Below are 19,469 nucleotides of genomic sequence, written 5' to 3'. Positions count from 1 at the left end.
TCTATTCTATTCTATTCTATTCTATTCTATTCTATTCTATTCTATTCTTCTATTTCTATCTGCATTCCATTCCATTCATATTATATTCCATTCCATATTTTCTTATTCTATTCTATTCTATTCTATTCTTCTATTTCTATCTGCATTCCATTCCATTCATATTATATTCCATTCCATATTTTCTTATTCTATTCTATTCTATTCTATTCTATTCTATTCTATTCTCCAGATTCTATTCTATTCTTCTATTCTATTTCTATCTGCATTCCATTCCATTCATATTATATTCCATTCCATATTTTCTTATTCTATTCTATTCTATTCTATTCTATTCTATTCTATTCTAATCTATTCTATTCTATTCTTCTATTTCTATCTGCATTCCATTCCATTCATATTATATTCCATTCCATATTTTCTTATTCTATTCTATTCTATTCTATTCTATTCTATTCTATTCTATTCTCCAGATTCTATTCTATTCTTCTATTCTATTTCTATCTGCATTCCATTCCATTCATATTATATTCCATTCCATATTTTCTATTCTATTCTATTCTATTCTATTCTATTCTATTCTATTCTTCTATTTCTATCTGCATTCCATTCCATTCATATTTTATTCCATTCCATATTTTCTTATTCTCTTCTATTCTCTTCTATTCTCCAGATTCTATTCTATTCTATTCTCTTCTATTCTCCAGATTCTATTCTATTCTATTCTATTCTAGTCTTCTATTCTATTTCTATCTGCATTCCATTCCATTCATATTATATTCCATTCCATATTTTCTTATTCTATTCTATTCTATTCTACTATTTCTATCTGCATTCCATTCCATTCATATTATATTCCATTCCATATTTTCTTATTCTATTCTATTCTATTCTATTCTATTCTATTCTATTCTATTCTATTCTATTCTATTCTATTCTATTTCTATCTGCATTCCATTCCATTCATATTATATTCCATTCCATATTTTCTTATTCTATTCTATTCTATTCTCCAGATTCTATTCTATTCTATTCTATTCTTCTATTCTATTCTATTCTTCTATTCTATTTCTATCTGCATTCCATTCCATTCATATTATATTCCATTCCATATTTTCCTATTCTATTCTATTCTATTCTATTCTATTCTTCTATTCTATTTCTATCTGCATTCCATTCCATTCATATTATATTCCATTCCATATTTTCCTATTCTATTCTATTCTATTCTCCAGATTCTACTCTATTCTATTCTATTCTATTCTATTCTATTCTATTCTATTCTATTCTATTCTATTCTATTCTATTCTATTCTTCTATTCTAATTGCATTCCATTCCATTCATATTATATTCCATTCCATATTTTCCTATTCTATTCTATTCTATTCTATTCTATTCTATTCTATTCTATTCTATTCTCCAGATTCTATTCTATTCTATTCTATTCTATTCTCCAGATTCTATTCTATTCAATTCTCCAGATTCTATTCTATTCTATTCTATTCTTCTATTCTATTTCTATCTGCATTCTATTCCATTCATATTATATTCCATTCCATATTTTTTTATTCTATTCTATTCTATTCTATTCTATTCTATTCTATTCTATTCTATTCTATTCTATTCTATTCTATTCTATTCTATTCTATTCTATTCTATTCTATTCTATTCTATTCTATTCTATTCTATTCTTCTATTCTATTCTATTCTATTCCTATCTGTATTCCATTCCATTCATATTATATTCCATTCCATATTTTTATTCTATTCTATTCTATTCTATTCTATTCTATTCTATTCTATTCTATTCTATTCTATTCTGTTCTGTTCTGTTCTGTTCTGTTCTGTTCCGTTCCGTTCCGTTCCGCTCCACTCCACTCTACTCTACTCTACTCCATTCCATTCTATTCCATTCCAATTTCTATTATGCCCCATTACAGTTGTATCATAAAGGTTGTAAAACAGGTCGATCACATGACCAACTTGATTTTACAACCTTGTTTGTGGCAGTCGTTAAGTAAAGCAATAGTTTCCTATGGCCACACCTTTGCTGAAAATCAGGAAATGCTGGTTTTGGGCAAAACGTCGTAAAACACAATCCTGTGATCGTAGGACACTGCAAACAGCTGTAAATGCAACTGTGTTGCCAAATTTGGTCATGTGATGGCGGAGGGAGCCCGACTGTCAGAACTTCAAATCTGGGCCTTAAGTCCCTTCTTTCAGATCAGTTGTAACTTCGGTCGCTAAGGGATCGGTCGTAAACCGAGGAACACCTGCAATTTTCTTTTTCTTTTTTTTATGCCTGAAAAACCAGCTTCCTCCATCCTGCTGCCCCATTGGATAGTCAGATTTTGTATCCCATTATGATGTGGTTTCATTGCCTCTGCGTCTGGAGGAGGCAGTTCACGAAGGGCTGATCTAATCTGCAAGGAGGAGGATCAGATGCATCACGTTGAGTTTCAGAGATTCCGGTTGCCAGCCTGGCTGCTGGGTCCTTTCACTTGCCAAGCCCTCCATTCCCCCCCCCCCGCTTTTGATTTTTAAAGTCCTTTTACTGCCTCCCCCTTCCCCCATCCCTCTACCACTGGCAAGGAGATACCTGTTTATTCTGAACTCACCTGCATGGAGGAAAGGCCTGGAGACTAAAACATATGAAGAACGGTTGCAAGATTTGGATTTGGCTAAGCTCGAGAAAAGAAGGACTGGGGGGGGGGGAAGGATAGCAGTATCTGAGGGGCTGCCACAAAGAAGAGGAGGGGGTCAACCTGTTCTCCAAAGCACCAGAAGGCAGGACAAGAAACAAGGGATGGAAACTAATCAAGGAGAGAAGCAACCTGGAATTATAAAGAGAAACTTCCTGACAGTGAGCACAATCAACCAGTGGAAGTTGTGGCTGCTCCATGCCTGGAGGTTTTTAAGAAGAGACCGGACAATTACTTGTCTGAAATGGTATAGGTTCTCCTGCTTGAGCGGGGGGCTGGACTAGAAGACCTCCAAGGTCCCTTTCAACTCGATTCTGACTTCAGCAGGGGCTTTTCCCAAAAACTGTGCATAGAACTATAGTCCTAAACTCAGCAATACGGACAGCTCCTCCTCTTTCTATACAGGCAGTCCTCAACTTGCAACAGTTCATTTAGTGACTGTTCAAAGCTACTACGGCACTGAAAAAAGTGACTTGCAACCGTTTTTCACAGTTATGTCCGTTGCAGCATCCCCACGGTCACACGATCCAACTGATTCATATTTACGACCGTTGCCGTGTCCCAGGGGGGGTCACGTAATCTCCTTTTGCGACCTTCTGACAAGCAAAGTCAATGGGGGAGCCGGTTTCACTTAACAACCCTGTGACTAACTTAACAAACTGCAGTGATTCACTTAACAACCGCGGCAGGTAAGGTCATAAAACGGGGCAAAACCTACTTAACAAGTGTCTCACTGAACAAGAGAAATTTTGGGCTCAATAGCAGTCGCAAGTCGAGGACTATCGGTATTACACACACAGTCTGAATTTTACAGGGAGGTGAAGAGTCGCGACATGCTAAACAACCTCTTTTAAACGCCGTTGGGCCAGTTTGAAAGGAGCAGCTGCTTCACCTTTGCCATAAAGCAGAACAAAAGTGACAATTCAGCTGAGCGGTCAGAAAAGGAGCGAATTGTGCAAGCCCAGAAACCGCAGACTGAAACCTTGAAATTGCTGTTGGGACAAAGCAGGCCCTCTCCACCGCTTCTTGCCGGCTCCTCTGTAGAGAAATATTTATGGTGACTTTAATGAGATTGCTGGGGAAGAGCATCCGCATCTCTTAGCCAAATCTCTGGGTTAAGAAACTCCCACGACCACGGTCTGAAATTCGGAAGAAATGCTGCTGGCAAACCACATTAAGCCACCTTGCGTTAACCATGGCTTGTCACAGAAGCCACAAATGGAGGAGTTCATGCCACAATAACCAACTACAAGATGCTTTAACAGGATGTGTCACGCCAGCCACGAAAACAAGCTCCCAGGATCAACGGTCCGCTTTGGTATAACGAACACAAAGTGCTTTGATGAGACTTATCACGGAGCGTCAAGCGATACCGTGACAAAACCGACCGCAGTACAAACCTGCAAGCAGAAGAGCTTCTGTTTCGGGTTATAATTTCTCTTTCTGCCTAAATTCTGCCTCAAAGGAAAGGTGGCAGAACAGATTCTGGGAGTTGAAGCCCACAGGTTGTAAAGGGGCCGCAGTGGCCCACCTCTGCGCTACTGCAACCCTAACCCAGCACCACCCCTACACTCCTGCAGAGACGTGCCACCCAAAGCTTGCTTGGCATCCTCAGATTTGAACTCCCAGATTTTCTCCTGCTGTGAAAAACGGGAGACGCAACCTAGAGCTGAGTGGTGCCTTGAGAAGCGATGCTCCCTCCAGGAGAAATTCCTTGCGGAATCCAGTAATGGAAAAAAAACCCAGTATGCATCAGCTGAGGCTAGCATGCAGCGCTTTCTCCAGGCTGAAGCTGCTTGTCAGGACTGCTATCCTGCCATGCTTGCAGGGGAGGGTGTGTGTGTGTGCGTGTGTGTTAGCATGAGAGGAAACAAATCTGTGCATCCTGCTTGCGGCCGTGTGAGAGCCGACTGGCCCTTCCAAGGTTACACTCTGGAATGCAAAACCATCCACCCCACGAAGCCAGGGACCGTCAGTCACCCAAACAATTTGTTAGCTCCTAACTGGACACTCACTGATAACCAGAGGGGAACGAGGGGATGTTCACATGGATTGGGCACGAAAATCCCAGATCCAGCATCGCCTCTCCTCTGCCCAGCTTTGCTTCTTCTTCTGTATTTCTAGCAGGACTACCGGATTCTGTTAACAGCTTTGTTCCCCATGCCATCCGTCTAGTAAACTCACAAGAGTGAGTTTTCCCATCTGAACTAGACTGTGTTGTTTCTCTGGGACACGTGTGTGTGTGTGTGTGTGTGTGTGTGTGTGTGTGTGTGTGCATACGCATAACTTATTTTATGTATTTTTTGTCACGTTTATGCAATGTATATTAGAGATGGTTACCCTTTGAGAGCTGTATGCAACGAAATCTCATTTTAATGTAGTAATGCACATTTAAAGTGACAATAAAGTTTTTCTTCTATTCTATTCTCTTCTCTTCTCTATTCTCTTCTCTTCTGTTCTCTTCTCTTCTGTTCTCTTCTATTCTCTATTTTATTCTCTATTCTATTCTCTTCTCTTCTCTTCTCTTCTATTCTATTCTATTCTAGTCTATTCTATTCTCTATTCTATTCTCTATTCTATTCTTCCATTCCATATTCCATATTCTATTCCATTCCATTCTATTCTTCTTTCCCTAACCATGGCTCTGACCAAGTTGGGACGTTTGACACCGCATCTGCAGTCTTCATTCACAACAAGAACGAAGACAGAGGCTTTTGACCCTCCTCTTCCAGATGGGAAATGGTTCTTGTTTGGATGAGGAATCCAGGGGCCACCCTAGACGCAGCGGTGAAGGACATCCCAGCGACCTTTCCCAGGATCTCATCCCAGACTGCCAGACTCACTGGACCTTCACGCCCCCAGTGAGGAATTTAGCACTCAACATCTGGTTTGCTCTCAAAGAACTGACAGTTGGATGAGGACCCGTTTTATCCCCACTTCCATTACACAGCATTGGGTTGCAGGCAGTCCTCGACTTACGACTAAAATTGAGCCCCAAATTTGCTAAGCAAGGCAGTTGTTAAATGCAGGGTCCCCAACCCCTGGGCCGTGGCTCACTACTGGGGCACGATCCCTTCGGAACTGGGCCGTGGAAGCAGCGGGTGGGCGCACTCATGCACTCAGCGCCACCTGCGGGAGCAGTGGGCGAAGCTCCATTTGTGCAAACAGCGACCGTGTGTGCCCGCCGCTCGGGCAAATGGAGCTGCATGCACGTGCGTCCTAGCCCACCCTAACCCTCTCCCTCCCCCCACCCTCCGCCAGTCTACAAAGCCAGTTAAGTGAGTTCAGCCCCATTTTATGACCTTTTCTCCCACCGCGCTTAAGCAAATCACTGCAGTTGTTAAGTGATTCATGCAGTCTGCCTTCCTCCCTCAACTTGGCTTGTTGAAGGTTCCGAATGATCACATGACAGTACAATTGTCGTGCCGGTGGCCAAGCACCCGACTTTTGATCACAAGACCGCTGCAGCAACGGTCATATGTATGAAGACCAGCCACCATCAGGTTTTTCTCTGCCGTTGTAACTGTGAACAGTCACTAAACAAATGGTTCTAAACCGAGGACTACCTGCATTCCTTCTTACCAGGGCACCGGCTGAACCCAGCGCCGGCTCTACCTTTCAGAGCTGCTCAAAGCCACAGGGTCTCAAACCACCTGCTCTGGGGCTTCTCCTTGGGGTCTAGCATCACGCCTTCCAGAAAAATCCAGGAGCTGGATTTGGTTCCCAGGCGCATCGTCCGGCGCGGCTTCAGACTCCCCTTTTGGCTGGTGACGGCAAATCTGTGCTTTGCAGCTGAGCTCCAGGTTTCCACAAAGTCTTGGAGCAGTTTAATGAAGGACAGATGCTCGGCACGTTTTCCCTCTTCCTCCTCTGCTGCTACTGCTTGAACGAGTCAGCCTTCCCTGGCGAATTTCCACTCCTTGCCCAGGTTTGGAAAGGAGTCAAGGAGTTGCAAGACGTTAAAATTTGGTGGAATATGCAAAAAATATTCAAGAAAAGGATAAAGTTTTGTCCACAATTGTTTTTACTGGGCATTATTACAGATACTACTGTTGTGGACACTAAGTTGATGTTGAATTTAATTACGGCAGCGAGACTTTTAGTAGCGCAATATTGGAAGAAGAACTGCCGACTATAGAAGAATGGACTTTAAAAGTCTCCAATCTGGCGGAAATGGCAAAGATTTCGGCGTACTTGAAAGACCAGTCGCAACAGAGATATATTGTGGAGTGGAGAAGATGGATTGATTACATCCAGAATAAATATGGGACTAAAAAGTTTCACCTAGCATTTGAATAAGTATTGATGTGATATATAAATTACTTGTAGTTATTTTAATAAGAGTTAAAGTGCGATAGAACTTAATATTTTATTGTTGTTTGCATATGGTAGATTATGATTGTTTGTATTTTGATACCCTGTATTTAGCTCTGGGAAGTCGGGGAGGGGGGAGGGGGAAGGGAGGGAAGAGTTGGGGGAGGGGTTTTGTCTTTTAAAAAAATGTACTGTAAAACTTTTCAATGAAAAAAAAGGAGTTGCAAGACGAAGCCGAACACACTAAATTGGGGGTGTCCAACCTTGCCGGCTTTAAGACTTGTGGACTTCAACTCCCAGAATTCTGGGAGTTGCAGTCCACAGGTGTGAAAGCTGCCAAAGTTGGATATCCCTGCTCTAAATCCATGAAATGCCAGGTGGACAAGAGTAAATCTAACCCAGCAGAAACACGGTGGGTACCCCCAGCAGGGTACAGGAGGAGCCACGGTTTACTAAACCCACAGGAAATGAATTCCACAGGTGGCCACCAGCCGGGGCAGCCAAAAAAACACCCGTTCCAAGAATGATTCCTCAAAAATGAAGCGAGCTAAGAACAAGACTGTCTCAGAAATCCTGCAACTGGACTCCGGGGTGCAGACTTCGTGGCTCTGCCTTGGGGTTTTTGCTCAGCAAAGAGACTCTCTCGCCAGCTGAGCTACCAGACTAAACAAAGTGTCGCATCTCCCAGCAAATGGACCCAACATCTGGAGTAACCTATTCAATTTAATCCACTTCATTAGAATCAGAATCGAGCTGGAAGGGACCTTGGAGGTCTTCTAGTCCAACCAGCAGGAATGCATTTGTAGAATATTTATTGAAACATGTAACAACAACAATATTAAACCCAGATATTAACATAAATATCCTTGGTGAAAAAATCCTACTTTTTTAAAAAAAAAAAACAAATAAAAATCTTGTCACAAGAAGAACAGCATTCCTTTTAAATCTTTCCAAATATCTTGAATATCTGACAAATCATTTTGATTTTGCAAAGCCCAGAGCGGATTTTGGCGGAACACCAGGGATCTGTGGGCCATACTTTAAGAAATACTGAGTCAATCCATCCATCCATCCATCCATCCATCCATCCATCCATCCATCAGATGGAGATGAAAGGAACCTTGGCAGTCTTCCAGTCCAACCCCCTGCTCAAGCAGGAGATCCAATACCATTTCAGACAAATGGCTGTCCAGCCTTTTCTTAAAAATCTCCACAGATGGAGCAGCCACATCTTCTGAAGGCAATCCCTTTCACTGGTTGATTGTTCTAGCTCTTCGGAAGTCTCTCCTTGATTCCAGGTCGCTTCTCTCCTTGGTCAGTCTACATCTGTTGCTTCTTGTCCTGCCTTCTGGTGCTTTGGAGAACAGCTTGACTCCCTTTTCTTTGGGGCAGCTTGTCAAATATTGGAGCAGTGCTACCATGTCACCCCGGTCCTTCCTTTTCACCAGATATACCCAATTCAATTCAGTTCAGAACAGAGCTGGAAGGTCTTCTAGTCCAGGGGTCCCCAACCCCCGGTCTGTAGACCGGTCCCGGTCCGTGGCATGCCAGCAAGTGGTCCACACGAACAAGCAAAGCCCCATCCGTGGGATGCAGGCAGCACACAAAACCATGCACTCTCGGATCCACGGAAAAACTTTTTCTCCACGGAACTGGTCCCTGATGCCTAAAAGTCTCTTCCATTCCAACCCCCTGCTCAAGCAGGAGATCCTATACCATTTCAGATAAGTGACTGTCCAGTCTCTTAAAAACCTCCAGTTATGAATCACCCACAACTTCTGACGGCAAGCCTTTCCACTGATTAACTGTCCTCACTGTTAGGAAGTTTCTCCTTAATTCCAGGTTGCTTCTCTCCTTGGTTAGTTTCCATCCACCGTTTGTCTTCTGGTGCTTTGGAAAATTGTGCAGGTGATGGACACACCGAGGCACAGAACTCCACTCTAGCTTGACAAAAGAGATTTGCAAGGCAGGGCTTGTGACTTCACCTGGACAATAGCTGCCTTAAAAGGCTCAGAGGACCAGGAGAGGTCTTGCGCCCTCTGGTGGCTGGTGCCGGGACAGGAATTTACTCAGTGCATACTCTCTGCGCTCCATGTGCAAACGGGATTTCCAAAAACTCTTGGGCTGGATTCCCACAACCTGATAAGACTACTCCAATACAAGATTTGGCCAGTTGTGGGAAGCCAGGCACTCACTTACTATACTGTGGAAAACATGCTAGAGTATGTAAGTTTGCTTTTTAGCTGCATCAGGTCCTATGAACGTAGCAATTATGTTTTATGAACTAGTATTTGACAGCTAGTTTGGTGTCATGGCTAGAAATTGGGAAACTGTGAGTTCTACACTTGTGTTAGGCACAAAGCCTAACAGTCACTCTCTCTCGGCCCTAGGAAGGAAGCAATGGCAAACAAATTCTGAAAAACCTTGGCATGAAAACTGCAGGGACTTGTCCCAGCAGTATCTGGGAATTGAATACAAGTGAACAGAAAGTGAAAAACCCTAGTATTTAGCATGCTGTATGAACCCAGCCTCAGATTACATCAGCTAACTCTGCCTACATTATTTGCAAATTCAGAAGGTTGCAACTGATTAAGGTGCACAAGGACATTTGAAAACCATGGTTGCTTAAGGCAGCGATCCCCACCCTTTCCAGCTCTGTAAACCGGCAGGGGAAGAGGGGATGGTTGTGCACATACACCCGCCGCTTGCACAAATGGAGCTTTGGGCACTCGCACACTCACCCGCCACTTGCACAGCTTGGTTCCCAATGGGCCGTGGCCCAGTACCGGGCTGCGGACCGAGAGTTGGAGACCCCTGCGTTAAGTTACTGAACTATAGAAAGTGGGGAAACGGTGAGTTCAGATCCCATCTTAGCGTGAAAGCCAGTTGGGTGACTTTGGGCCAATCGCCAGGAGACGGTGAGTTCAGGTCCCGCCTTACTCATGAAAAACGGCTGGGTGACTTTGAGCCAGTCTCTCTCTCTCTCTCTCTCTCTCTCTCTCTCTCTCTCTCTCTCTCTCTCTCTCTCTCTCCCTCTCCTCCCTCTCTCTCTCTCTCTCTCTCTCTCTCTCTCAATAAATGCTCAGATGTGCGCCCTGCCAATATATGGCTACAATTCCCATTAAGTCACAAGCAGCGGTTTGGGATAAGGATAAGGCAAATGTAAGGCAGATCCGGCAGGCAGGCTTCAGTGGGTTAAAGAACTGAAATAATGAATCGAACCAGGATTATCCAAACGGAGCAGGATTAGATGGATCCTGTCTGAACTCTTCTCTTAACTGCAATCTCATTAGCATGGAAGGTTTTAAAAAAAACCAAATGCTAAAGTCTCTGTCCTGCCTCTGAACCAGGGTTTCTGAACCTTGGCCACCTGAAGGAGTGTGGAGTTCAACCCACAGCCAGCTGGGGAATTCTGGGAGTTGTAGTGGCCGAGGTTCAGAAGCCCAGCTCTGATACCAATAAGAGGCTTTGGAAATCAAGGATTCTGCCCCTTTTACAACACCTGTCCCAAAATATTTGCTGACCAAAGCAAAATAAAATAAAGGTAGTCCTCGACTTACAACTGGTTGCTTAGCCACCATTCGAAGTTACAACAGAGTTTCCCGGGGTTTACAGCTCGAATTTGACCTTCTGATGTCTCCTACCGTAGTCATGTGATCCTATTTTGGGCACCTCAGAACTGGCCCACGTTAGGGCCACAGAGTTTTGTTTTCTCTTTGCTGGAAACCTGTTTTATTTCTGATTTCCAGCAGGAAATGCCCACTGCAGACAATGGAACGACTTAACAACTGCCATAAACAAGGACATAAAATCAGTTGCAGTCACGCTGTGACCTTCTTAATGACAGGCATGACTTATAGCCATAGTTTTGGGCTGAATTACAGTTGTGAGTCAAAGGCTACCTGATGGAATCTCGGTAGTACAAGCAGGAAAATACAGGGCCACAATATTAAAATTTGCTTTAAACGGTCTTCGGAAAGCTGTCCTGATTCTCAAGGCTTGAGCAGAGTGTTCTGGAGTGGCCCGGCAGACTGGCCCCTTCCTGAGTTAAGGGTCTCCCTCCCAATTTATTGGGATATTTTCTGAGAGTGCAATGGGCGTTTCAAACGCAGAGCTGGTCTCAGCTCGTGTTGATATCGTTTTGATGCCTTGAACCCAGAAGATCGAATAAAACAGCCTGCCTGGTGCTTGAAACGGTGTGTTTCAGACTCAAGAATTCAAAGGCAAAGGTAAAGGTAGGTAAAGTTTCCCCCGCACATGTGTGCTAGTCGTTTCCAACTCTAGGGGGCGCTGCTCATCTCCGTTTCAAATATTTTCAGAATATTTTCTTCAACCAAAAATACATGATTCAAAACATCCAACAAGAGTCAAACAAGAGTCAAACAGATTAGCAAGAACGGACCAGGATTCTCTTTGAATGTCTCCGAACGGTTGCCTTCAGCAACCAGCCCCGCCCACGCCTTCCCCTTTTATTATCTGTCCCAAGGCGTGGCTTCTCACTGCCTTCTCCTCCTCTCACTGAGTTGCCTCATTGATTTTCTCCGCTCTGCTCTGCTAGATTGCCTTCTGCTTCTAGCATCTCTGAACAGATTCAGCTGTGACTCCTCTGAGTCCGACGCCTCCTCCTCACACAGCTGAGCCTCATGAGGAACACAACTGGAGGGGTCAGGCTGAGAGTCCTGCAGTGCATCAGAGCCTCCCTCCGACACCGAAGGCTCTCCAACCCCCCCCTCCTCCTCCTCAGATTCCTCAGACTCAGCTGTTGGGAGCACAGGCTGACACTGAATCACAACAACCACCAAGTTGGGACGGCTGACAATACCAGGGCGACTTCTCCCTCCCCTGCCAAACAAAAGACAGGGGACTGCTCCAGTGCATTCATCCGTTTCCTTTCGAGGTTGGGTGGGAAATAAGGAATTTCCCTGTTAGTGTCATCCACGAGGCTCCAAGAGAGTCAGCCAATTCCCGCTGGTTCTAAAGAAGCCGTTACAATCCCCTCCCAGCAATCACCCGACCTGCGCTGCACGAACAGAGTTTCTCAGGATCTTACCCCGAAACAGTTGGGTGCGATGTCTGGGTTGCCGCCTTCGGCTCCTGCTGTTTCAGAAACTGCTGGGCTTCCTTTGAAGCAGGATCGACTTCCTTGGTGACCCTGCCAGAGGGAGGAAAGACAGAAAGGAAATTAGCACCTTAAAGCAGAAGGCCATTCCTTCCATCCCTCCTGTTCAGTCCCCATGTTGAGTTCTGACCGCAGGGTCTCTGGAAGTCAGGCCTGGGCCGCCTGCATTGCTTGTGTGACTCCAGAAAGCCCCAGCTAAGAAGGTGCAGAATGATCACCACCCTCCTTCAACCAGTTGAGGAGCTGAAGTCTTACGTCAGCAATATCAATAACAGCAGCACTTAAGACTTATGTACCACTTCACGGCGTCTTACAGCCTTCTCTAGGCGGTTTACCAAGTCAGCCTATTGCCCCCGACAATCTGGATCTTCATTTTACCGACCGCAGAAGGATGAAAGGCTAAGTCAACCTTGAGCCGGTCGGGATCGAACTGCTGGCAGTGGGCAGAATCAACCTGCAAACGTGCGTTCTAACCACTGAGCCACCAGGGCTCATTGGGAAACACTGGGAAGACGGAGTTCAACTCAACTCTTGAAAGGTCCCAAGCACAAGGCACACGCGCTACTGACGATGTTACCTAGTTTGTGTCCTGAAACATCTGCCAGAAAACAACCAAGCTCAGAGGGCACCAAGGACCCTCTAGAGCAGGAGTGTCAAACTGGCGGCCTGTGGGCCGGATGCGTCACATGCAGGCCACGCCCACTCCGGCTCCGCAAAGGCAAAATATGTCGTGATACGTCACGTGACGCGATCGAGTTTGACACCCGTGCTCTAGACCTTTTCCTCCCCCCCACTCCACACCCCACTCCCTTCTAGCACTGATGATGTTACCTAGTTTGGGTCATGAAACATCTGCAAAAAAACAACCAAGCTCAGAGGGCACCAAGGACCCCTCATTTCAACCCCGAGCTACTAATTTTCTCCTTTATTGGTAGAAACGCATTCATCATGACAATGCTGATGAATTTAATGAATTCAAAACCTAGATGCTAATATAGACAGGCAAAGCCTTCTTGGGTTGGGACAGTCAGGGCATCTATTGCTAAAAATTTCCCTAACTCTGTATTTCGCTGGCGCACTCAGGCTATCGACACACAGGTTTCTCCGGACATCAGCCTGAAATTCATGAATTACACAGAGCAGGTTTTTTTGTGTTTTTACAATCCTCGTATTGGGGGGGGGGGGAGAAAAACAATGCCTTCCCTATAGGTTTCTTTGGACTGATTTAATTCCTCTCTGCATTTGCGGAGCGGCAGAGGTAGAGGACCTGGCTCACATCCTATTTGACTGTTGTTTGTATAAGAGGGTTAGAGACAGGTATCTTGGTCTGTATACCAAACGAATGACCCATTGGGATCCCCATATCAAAATAACTTACCTTATGTCCAGCCAGAACTTGAAAATAACATTCAATGTAGCACAGTATTTGAACAAAATGATCCAGTTAAGATCTGCATATGTGGGACTGATTGGGGTAGATTGTAAGGGCGACTCCGAAATATAATGTTACCATATTTTATTTATATCTTAAATTTGTATTTTATTACTATTCTAACTTAAATTGTATTTTAATTCCATTTTAAATTGTATTTTATCAAATTCCATTTCGGATTGCTTTTATCTAGTTTTGGTGACAGTTTGTTGCTGGAACTTTGTACTTTGATATGGCCCAAGGGCTAATCAATAAAGTTGTTGTTGTTGATTTAATTCCACATTAAGAACAGGTTTGGTTTAGCGATTAAAGCATCAGGCTGGAAACAGGAGACTGTGAGTTATAGTTCTACCTGAGACACAAAGCCAGCTGGGTGACCTTGGGCCAGTCACTTTCTCTCAACCCTGGGAAGAAGGCAATGGCAAACCACTCCCAAAAATCCTGCCAGGAAAACTGCAGGGACGTGTCCAGGCAGTTGCCAGGAATCAATAATAACCCAAAGGTTTTTTTTAAAAAAAGAAAGGAAATAAAAAACTCATCCACACTGTCTGCTTTTTAACTTCAGCTGGTTTTCTGATTCCAACTTAATGTCTGACATCCTCCCAAAGTACTGTATGTTCCCTTCACTGGGCTGAAAATTCTATCAAACAGGGGATAAACAAACATATGCCACAAAGGAAAAGAACCAACGCATGGAAAGTCAGAGAGAATCCCTGCTAAGAAAGTCAAAAGCGTTTGGACTGCAGGTGATTAAAAAGTAACGGGGACGTGAAAGAGAGATATTCACCGAGAGAAGCCCGAGGACACCCAGTTAAACTGAACGATGGGAAATTCTGAACAAATGAACAAAAAAAGGAAGATCGCCTAGAAATACTGTAGGTGCATTCTGGTACTGGCTATTCAGAAAACGTTAACGACTGCCAACCTGGATAACTGATGTCAAAACCTACCTTTTCGAACAAGCTGGCCTGGCCTGATGGGATGGGGTTGGGTTTTATTAATGTGTTTTAACCTACTTTTAATGTGTTTTAACTTATTCGTGGGCATCTTGTTTAATCGTTTTTAATTTTTGTATCTTGTTTTTGATATGTATTGCCCTGTTCACCGCCCTGAGTCCTTCGGGAGAAGGGCGGTATACAAATTTAATAAATTAATAAATAAATAAATAAATGTCTGTCTTTCTGTGTGTGTGTGTGTGTGTGTGTGTGTGTGTGTGTGTGAGTGTGTGTGTGTGTGTGTAAGAAATACAGGTATTCCTTCGCCTTACTACATATTCAGGTTGGGAGTCGTGGTACAGGCAGTCCTCAACTTACATCAGTTCATTTAGTGACCGTTCAAAATTACAACGGCACTGGAAAAAGTGACACCTGACTGCTTTTTCACACTTGCGACCATTGCAGCCATCCCCCTGGTCACGTGATCAAAATTCAGATGTTTGGCAGCCGACTCATATTTGCGACGGCTGCTGTATCCCGGAGTCACGTGTTCCTCTTTTGCGACCTTCTGACAAGCAAACTCAATGGGGAAGCCAGATTCATTTAACCACAGGGTTACTAAATTAACAATTGCTGTGATTCGCTTAACAACTGTGGCAAGAAAGGTCGTAAAGTGGGGACAAAACTCACTTAGCAACGTAAGCGTTGGGTTCAACTGTGGTCGTAACTTGAGGACAACCTATAAACCAAAGACCTAACTGTGAATGCCTGCTGAGGTCAACTTCAGATCAGAAAGAGACTTGTCTCTGAATCCAGACACTGGAGAACACAACCGGGAAAGTTGTGCAAAGCACACACCCTGCTCACTGGTGACCTTCCAGATGGCTGCGGGAAACATAACTGTGACTGGTTTATTTGTTTGATCCAACATGGTTCAACGCCATGCAGCCGAAATACGCTGGAACTTCTTATATTTTAATCTGCTCAGAGAGCACATGCTCTCTGAGCATATTAAAATGCACAGCAACTACCAGTAATCAGCCCCTCACCCGAAAAAAAAAATTATAAAGCTGTTCTACGCATTACAAGTTTTTCCCAATTTATAAAATGATGAACAGCTGCCAGAAGTAGCAGGCAGAAAGGCCTGACTGAACAAATCTCCACCCCTGGCTGGAACTCCAAAAAAGGCAGGCAGGCAGAATGAATAAATTTTTCTCCAGGAAACTAAAAAGCATCAGCAAGTTTTGTTGCTTATCAAACGCTTTTGCTCAAAGAAGCAAATTAGCATTTCCTTTTCACAAAGGAACGGGTAACCGCCATGGAACGGATTTGCAGACACAGACAGCACACAGTAAAAAAGGTCAAGAGGGGAAAAAAAAAAGCAATGGTTAATCTCAAAAACATAAATCATTCTCCGGTTACAAACCAGATCCTGGCTTCTGAAACGCTGGAATTCTGCTGGAATTCTACTTCGCACTATCACGGGGAATTTGTATGAAAAGTAATTCTTGAGTTTTAATAACCACATGCGAAATAGACTAAATAAACGAGCTACGTAAATTGATCTTTCTCATGTTGTTTTAATCCCATCTGTTCTTCCTTTTCCCCTGACCTTGTAAGGCGTTTGCCTCCCCCCCCTCCGTTTTCAGCATCCTCAAAAATTCCTTTCATTCTTCCTTGAAAGCCGTCGAGGGAGGAAGCATAGCGTCCCTCTAGGACAGAGGTGGGGAACGACGGCCCCTTTATGACTTGAGGACTTCAACTCCCAGAATTCCTGAGCCAGTTGGCTCAGGAATTCTGGGAGTTGAAGTCCCCATGTCATAAAGGGGCCGTCGTTCCCCACGCCTGCTCTAGGAAAATGACTTTACCCCCAGTCCCGATCTTTTATTTAGGAAACTCTGCTGAATGCATACCGTAATTCAATTCCGCCTTCCTGTTGTGCAAAGCCTTCACTTCTCTGCCTTGGCCCAATTTCCTTCCCAAACCTACACTCTCTTCACTCCCAGATCTTCCAGCCACTCCACGTGGTGACTGCTTCACCGAGGCTGCTCTGAAAATTTTTTTAGAGGTTTGGGCAGTTTTCAGGACTTTCAGCTCCCCAAACTGAATGCTGCCATTTCCTTCCTTGGCCTTCAAAGGACAATGCAGCCCTTGCTCTGAATACCAGCCCATCAGGCTCTGAATGACTTTTCAGGGTTTCTGAAAAAACTACTGGGGTTGTCTCCCAATTTCTCTCTGGCATTTCAGAGATCTTCTTCGCGAGACTTGAGACAGCCCACCAGCTTTGAGTGTCCGTGGAGGATCCGAACCATCCTCAATGCTGGTGGTCCCAAAGGCGCTTTTTCAAAAGGCAACTGGACTTTTTTTTCCTTGAAGATGTTTCGCTTCTCATCCAAGATGCTCTACAACGTTTTTAAAGGAAACTCCCGAGAAAGTCCTGTTGCCTTTTGGGGGGAAAAAAAGCACCTTTGGCACTATCTTCTCTGAACAGAATTTGAGGTGATCAGTTCAAGTGAACTGAAGAAGCTTCTTGGATGAGAAGCGAAACATCTTCCAGGAAAAACTAAGTTCAGTCGCCTTTTGAAAAAAACAGCTTTGGGACCACCGGCGTTGAGGAAACTCCAAACAGGCACTTTTACCTGCCTGTTGTATGTGTATTTTTAACACAACTCTGCTGTTTTAAAGTCTGGTGAAATGCTTTAAGCAGGGGTGTCAAACTCAATTTCATTGAGGGCCGCATCAGCACTGCGGTTGCCTTTAGGGGGCCGGGTGGGTATGGCCAGGGTGGGCGTGGCCTACTGGGTGGGCGTGGCCAGAGTGTGTATGGCCTACTGGGTGGGCGTGGCCAGCTCTACATCGTTCGCATCAAGGGTGCCTATGGGGGGCCTGGGCAGGAGTGGGACAGATCTGAGGGTCTCTGGCAGAAGGAGGGTTTCTGGGCCAGGGCCAAGGCAGTGGGGGCCGTTCCCTCACTGTTTCCAGGATGGCTTCGCGGGCCGCATGAAACCACTTCGCGGACCGGATCCGGCCCCCGGGCCTTGTGTTTGACATGTCTGCTTTAAGGTCCCCTGTTTTGCAGCAAAAAACCAATTTATAACATGGCCGTTGACCCCTACTTGTTAGCTGCTGTTTGAATGGAGCAGCTGAATGCAAAGGGAACTGGCCAAACTCACCTCACCTCTTCGCCAGCAAAGTCAAACACTTTGGTGACCGTGATTTTGTTATTCTCGGTTGGCTTTGGTTCCCCTTGAGGCTTGCACACCTTCTTCTCAGCAGCTGTCTAACCAAAACGGGAAAGAAAATAATAATAATAATAAAAAAAATTGTTTGAGCGCCGGAGGTACCTCAGGCCCTTTTAATGCATGCAACGTATTAATGGTTTACATATTCCACTCATCTGTAATGTGGTTTGCCAAGGTCTGGACTTTATGATCCGTTTTCCCCCGAAGATACACTCTCTTTTCATTTGGGAAGGTCATTATTTCTTTTCACTGTTCTGTTTCAAGCAGGCTGCTATTGCTATGATTCAGACAGATCAACTCCACGGAAAGGATTTCAGGCAGATTACTTTAGTTCATCAGGTATTCTCTAAACAATAACTCACGGTTACTGAAGAGATTCTTCTGAGGCGCATTTCATAATCTTATCCCGTCCCGCAGGGTGAAAAGAAGTAATCTATCCCACGTTAAGGGAACAAAGGCTGCCGTGGCTGGCTCCATTAAAACCCTGCTGGATTGCAGGTAGCCAGGAAAACCCCAGCTATACAAACGGAAGTCCCACCCAGTGGCCAATCCGAAACACAGATGTGACCAAGTAACTTAAATTACCCAAGAGGCTATCCCTTAAGGGGACAGTTCTTAATTCCTAAAATAACTGTTTACTCTAACCAGCACAATCAGTTGTCATTTTAGTGACCACTTGAAGTTACAACGGCACTGGAAAAAGTGATTGTGACTGTTTTTCACACTTACGACCACTGCAGCATCCCCGTCGTCACGGGGATGAACATTCGGGCGCTTGGCAACCAGCATGCATTTACGACGGTCGCCATGTCCCCTGGGGTCATGTGATCCCCTCTGGCGACCTCCCGACAAGCAAAGTCAATGGGGGAAGCCAGACTCACTTAACAACCGGGCTGCTAACTGATCAACTGCAGTGATTCGCTTAGCAACTGTGGCAAGAATGGTTAGTAAAATGGGGCAAAGCTCCCTTAACAAATGTCTCGCTTAGCAACAGAAACTTTGGGCTGAACTGTGATGGAGATCTACCTGTAGGTGAATCCATCTTGAATTATTCAATAAAATCTGATCAAAAGAAACCACAGTTTAGTAGGATGCAGGAATGTCATTCTCTGCCAATAGTTGCAATGGGCGGTGAGAATAACCTTGGGAGACAGAAAAAGGAGGCTTGGGAGTGGAGAAAAGATCTCTGAAGGGGATCCTTGCTAGTTTTCTGGAAAGGAAAGACAAGGTGTGTGTGTGTGTGTGTGTGTGTGTGTGTGTGTGTGTGTACTTTCAGATTGTTACTGGAAATTTATAATAAAATTGGTATTAATGTTCACACTTTGGGCTTCCTGTCTGGATTACCTCAGAGGGCTGACAATATGGGGTCCTCATTTCATGACAACTGGCTCAGCAACCATTCAGACTTACAACAGTGCTGAATGAGTGGCAGTTATGAGCAGCATCCTGGGGTCACGTGATCACCATCTGCAACCTTCTTTGACAACTTCCGACAAGCGGTCAACGGAGAAGCAAGCAGGCGGTCACAAATGGCTGCCACACAATCTCCTTGCTTAGCATTTGCTTAATGAGGGCAACTGGGAGGGCCACAATGTCTATCACTAAGCAGTGCAGCCATGTGACATTGTGGTTTACAACAGTGTGTCACATTGTGCCTTACAACTGTGTCCCATAGCGATGGAAATTCCACCCTGAATTGCCGTAATTAACTGAACACTACCCCAAAT

At 44.5% G+C, this 19,469-nt stretch overlaps 1 protein-coding gene across 8 annotated transcripts in view; it reads right to left on the bottom strand.

Moving 5' to 3' along the window:
* The window catches only part of CFDP1 (craniofacial development protein 1), a 32,716-nt gene that overhangs the window by 5,590 nt on the left and 7,657 nt on the right, over nt 1-19,469 (bottom strand). For 5 of the 8 annotated variants that reach the window (XR_014027528.1, XM_081336101.1, XM_081336103.1 and 2 more), the window contains 2 exons: nt 17,674-17,780; nt 12,065-12,166 (listed from right to left, as the gene is read on the bottom strand). Coding sequence is in view for 7 of the 8 variants with exons in the window: in XM_081336101.1 (XP_081192227.1) it covers nt 12,065-12,166; nt 17,674-17,780 (209 nt within the window). In the remaining variant the exon portion in view is untranslated. The remainder of the gene's footprint in view (nt 1-12,064; nt 12,167-17,673; nt 17,781-19,469) is intronic. The other 3 variants (XM_081336102.1, XM_081336104.1, XM_081336105.1) reach the window with 2 other exon arrangements.

The sequence above is a fragment of the Vipera berus genome, assembly GCF_964194415.1.
Source record: "Vipera berus genome assembly, chromosome: 10".
In the NCBI taxonomy this organism is placed as follows: Eukaryota; Metazoa; Chordata; class Lepidosauria; order Squamata; family Viperidae; genus Vipera; species Vipera berus.
Note: the sequence above shows the minus strand (reverse complement) of the source record. Positions and strands in the feature narration are given on the sequence as shown.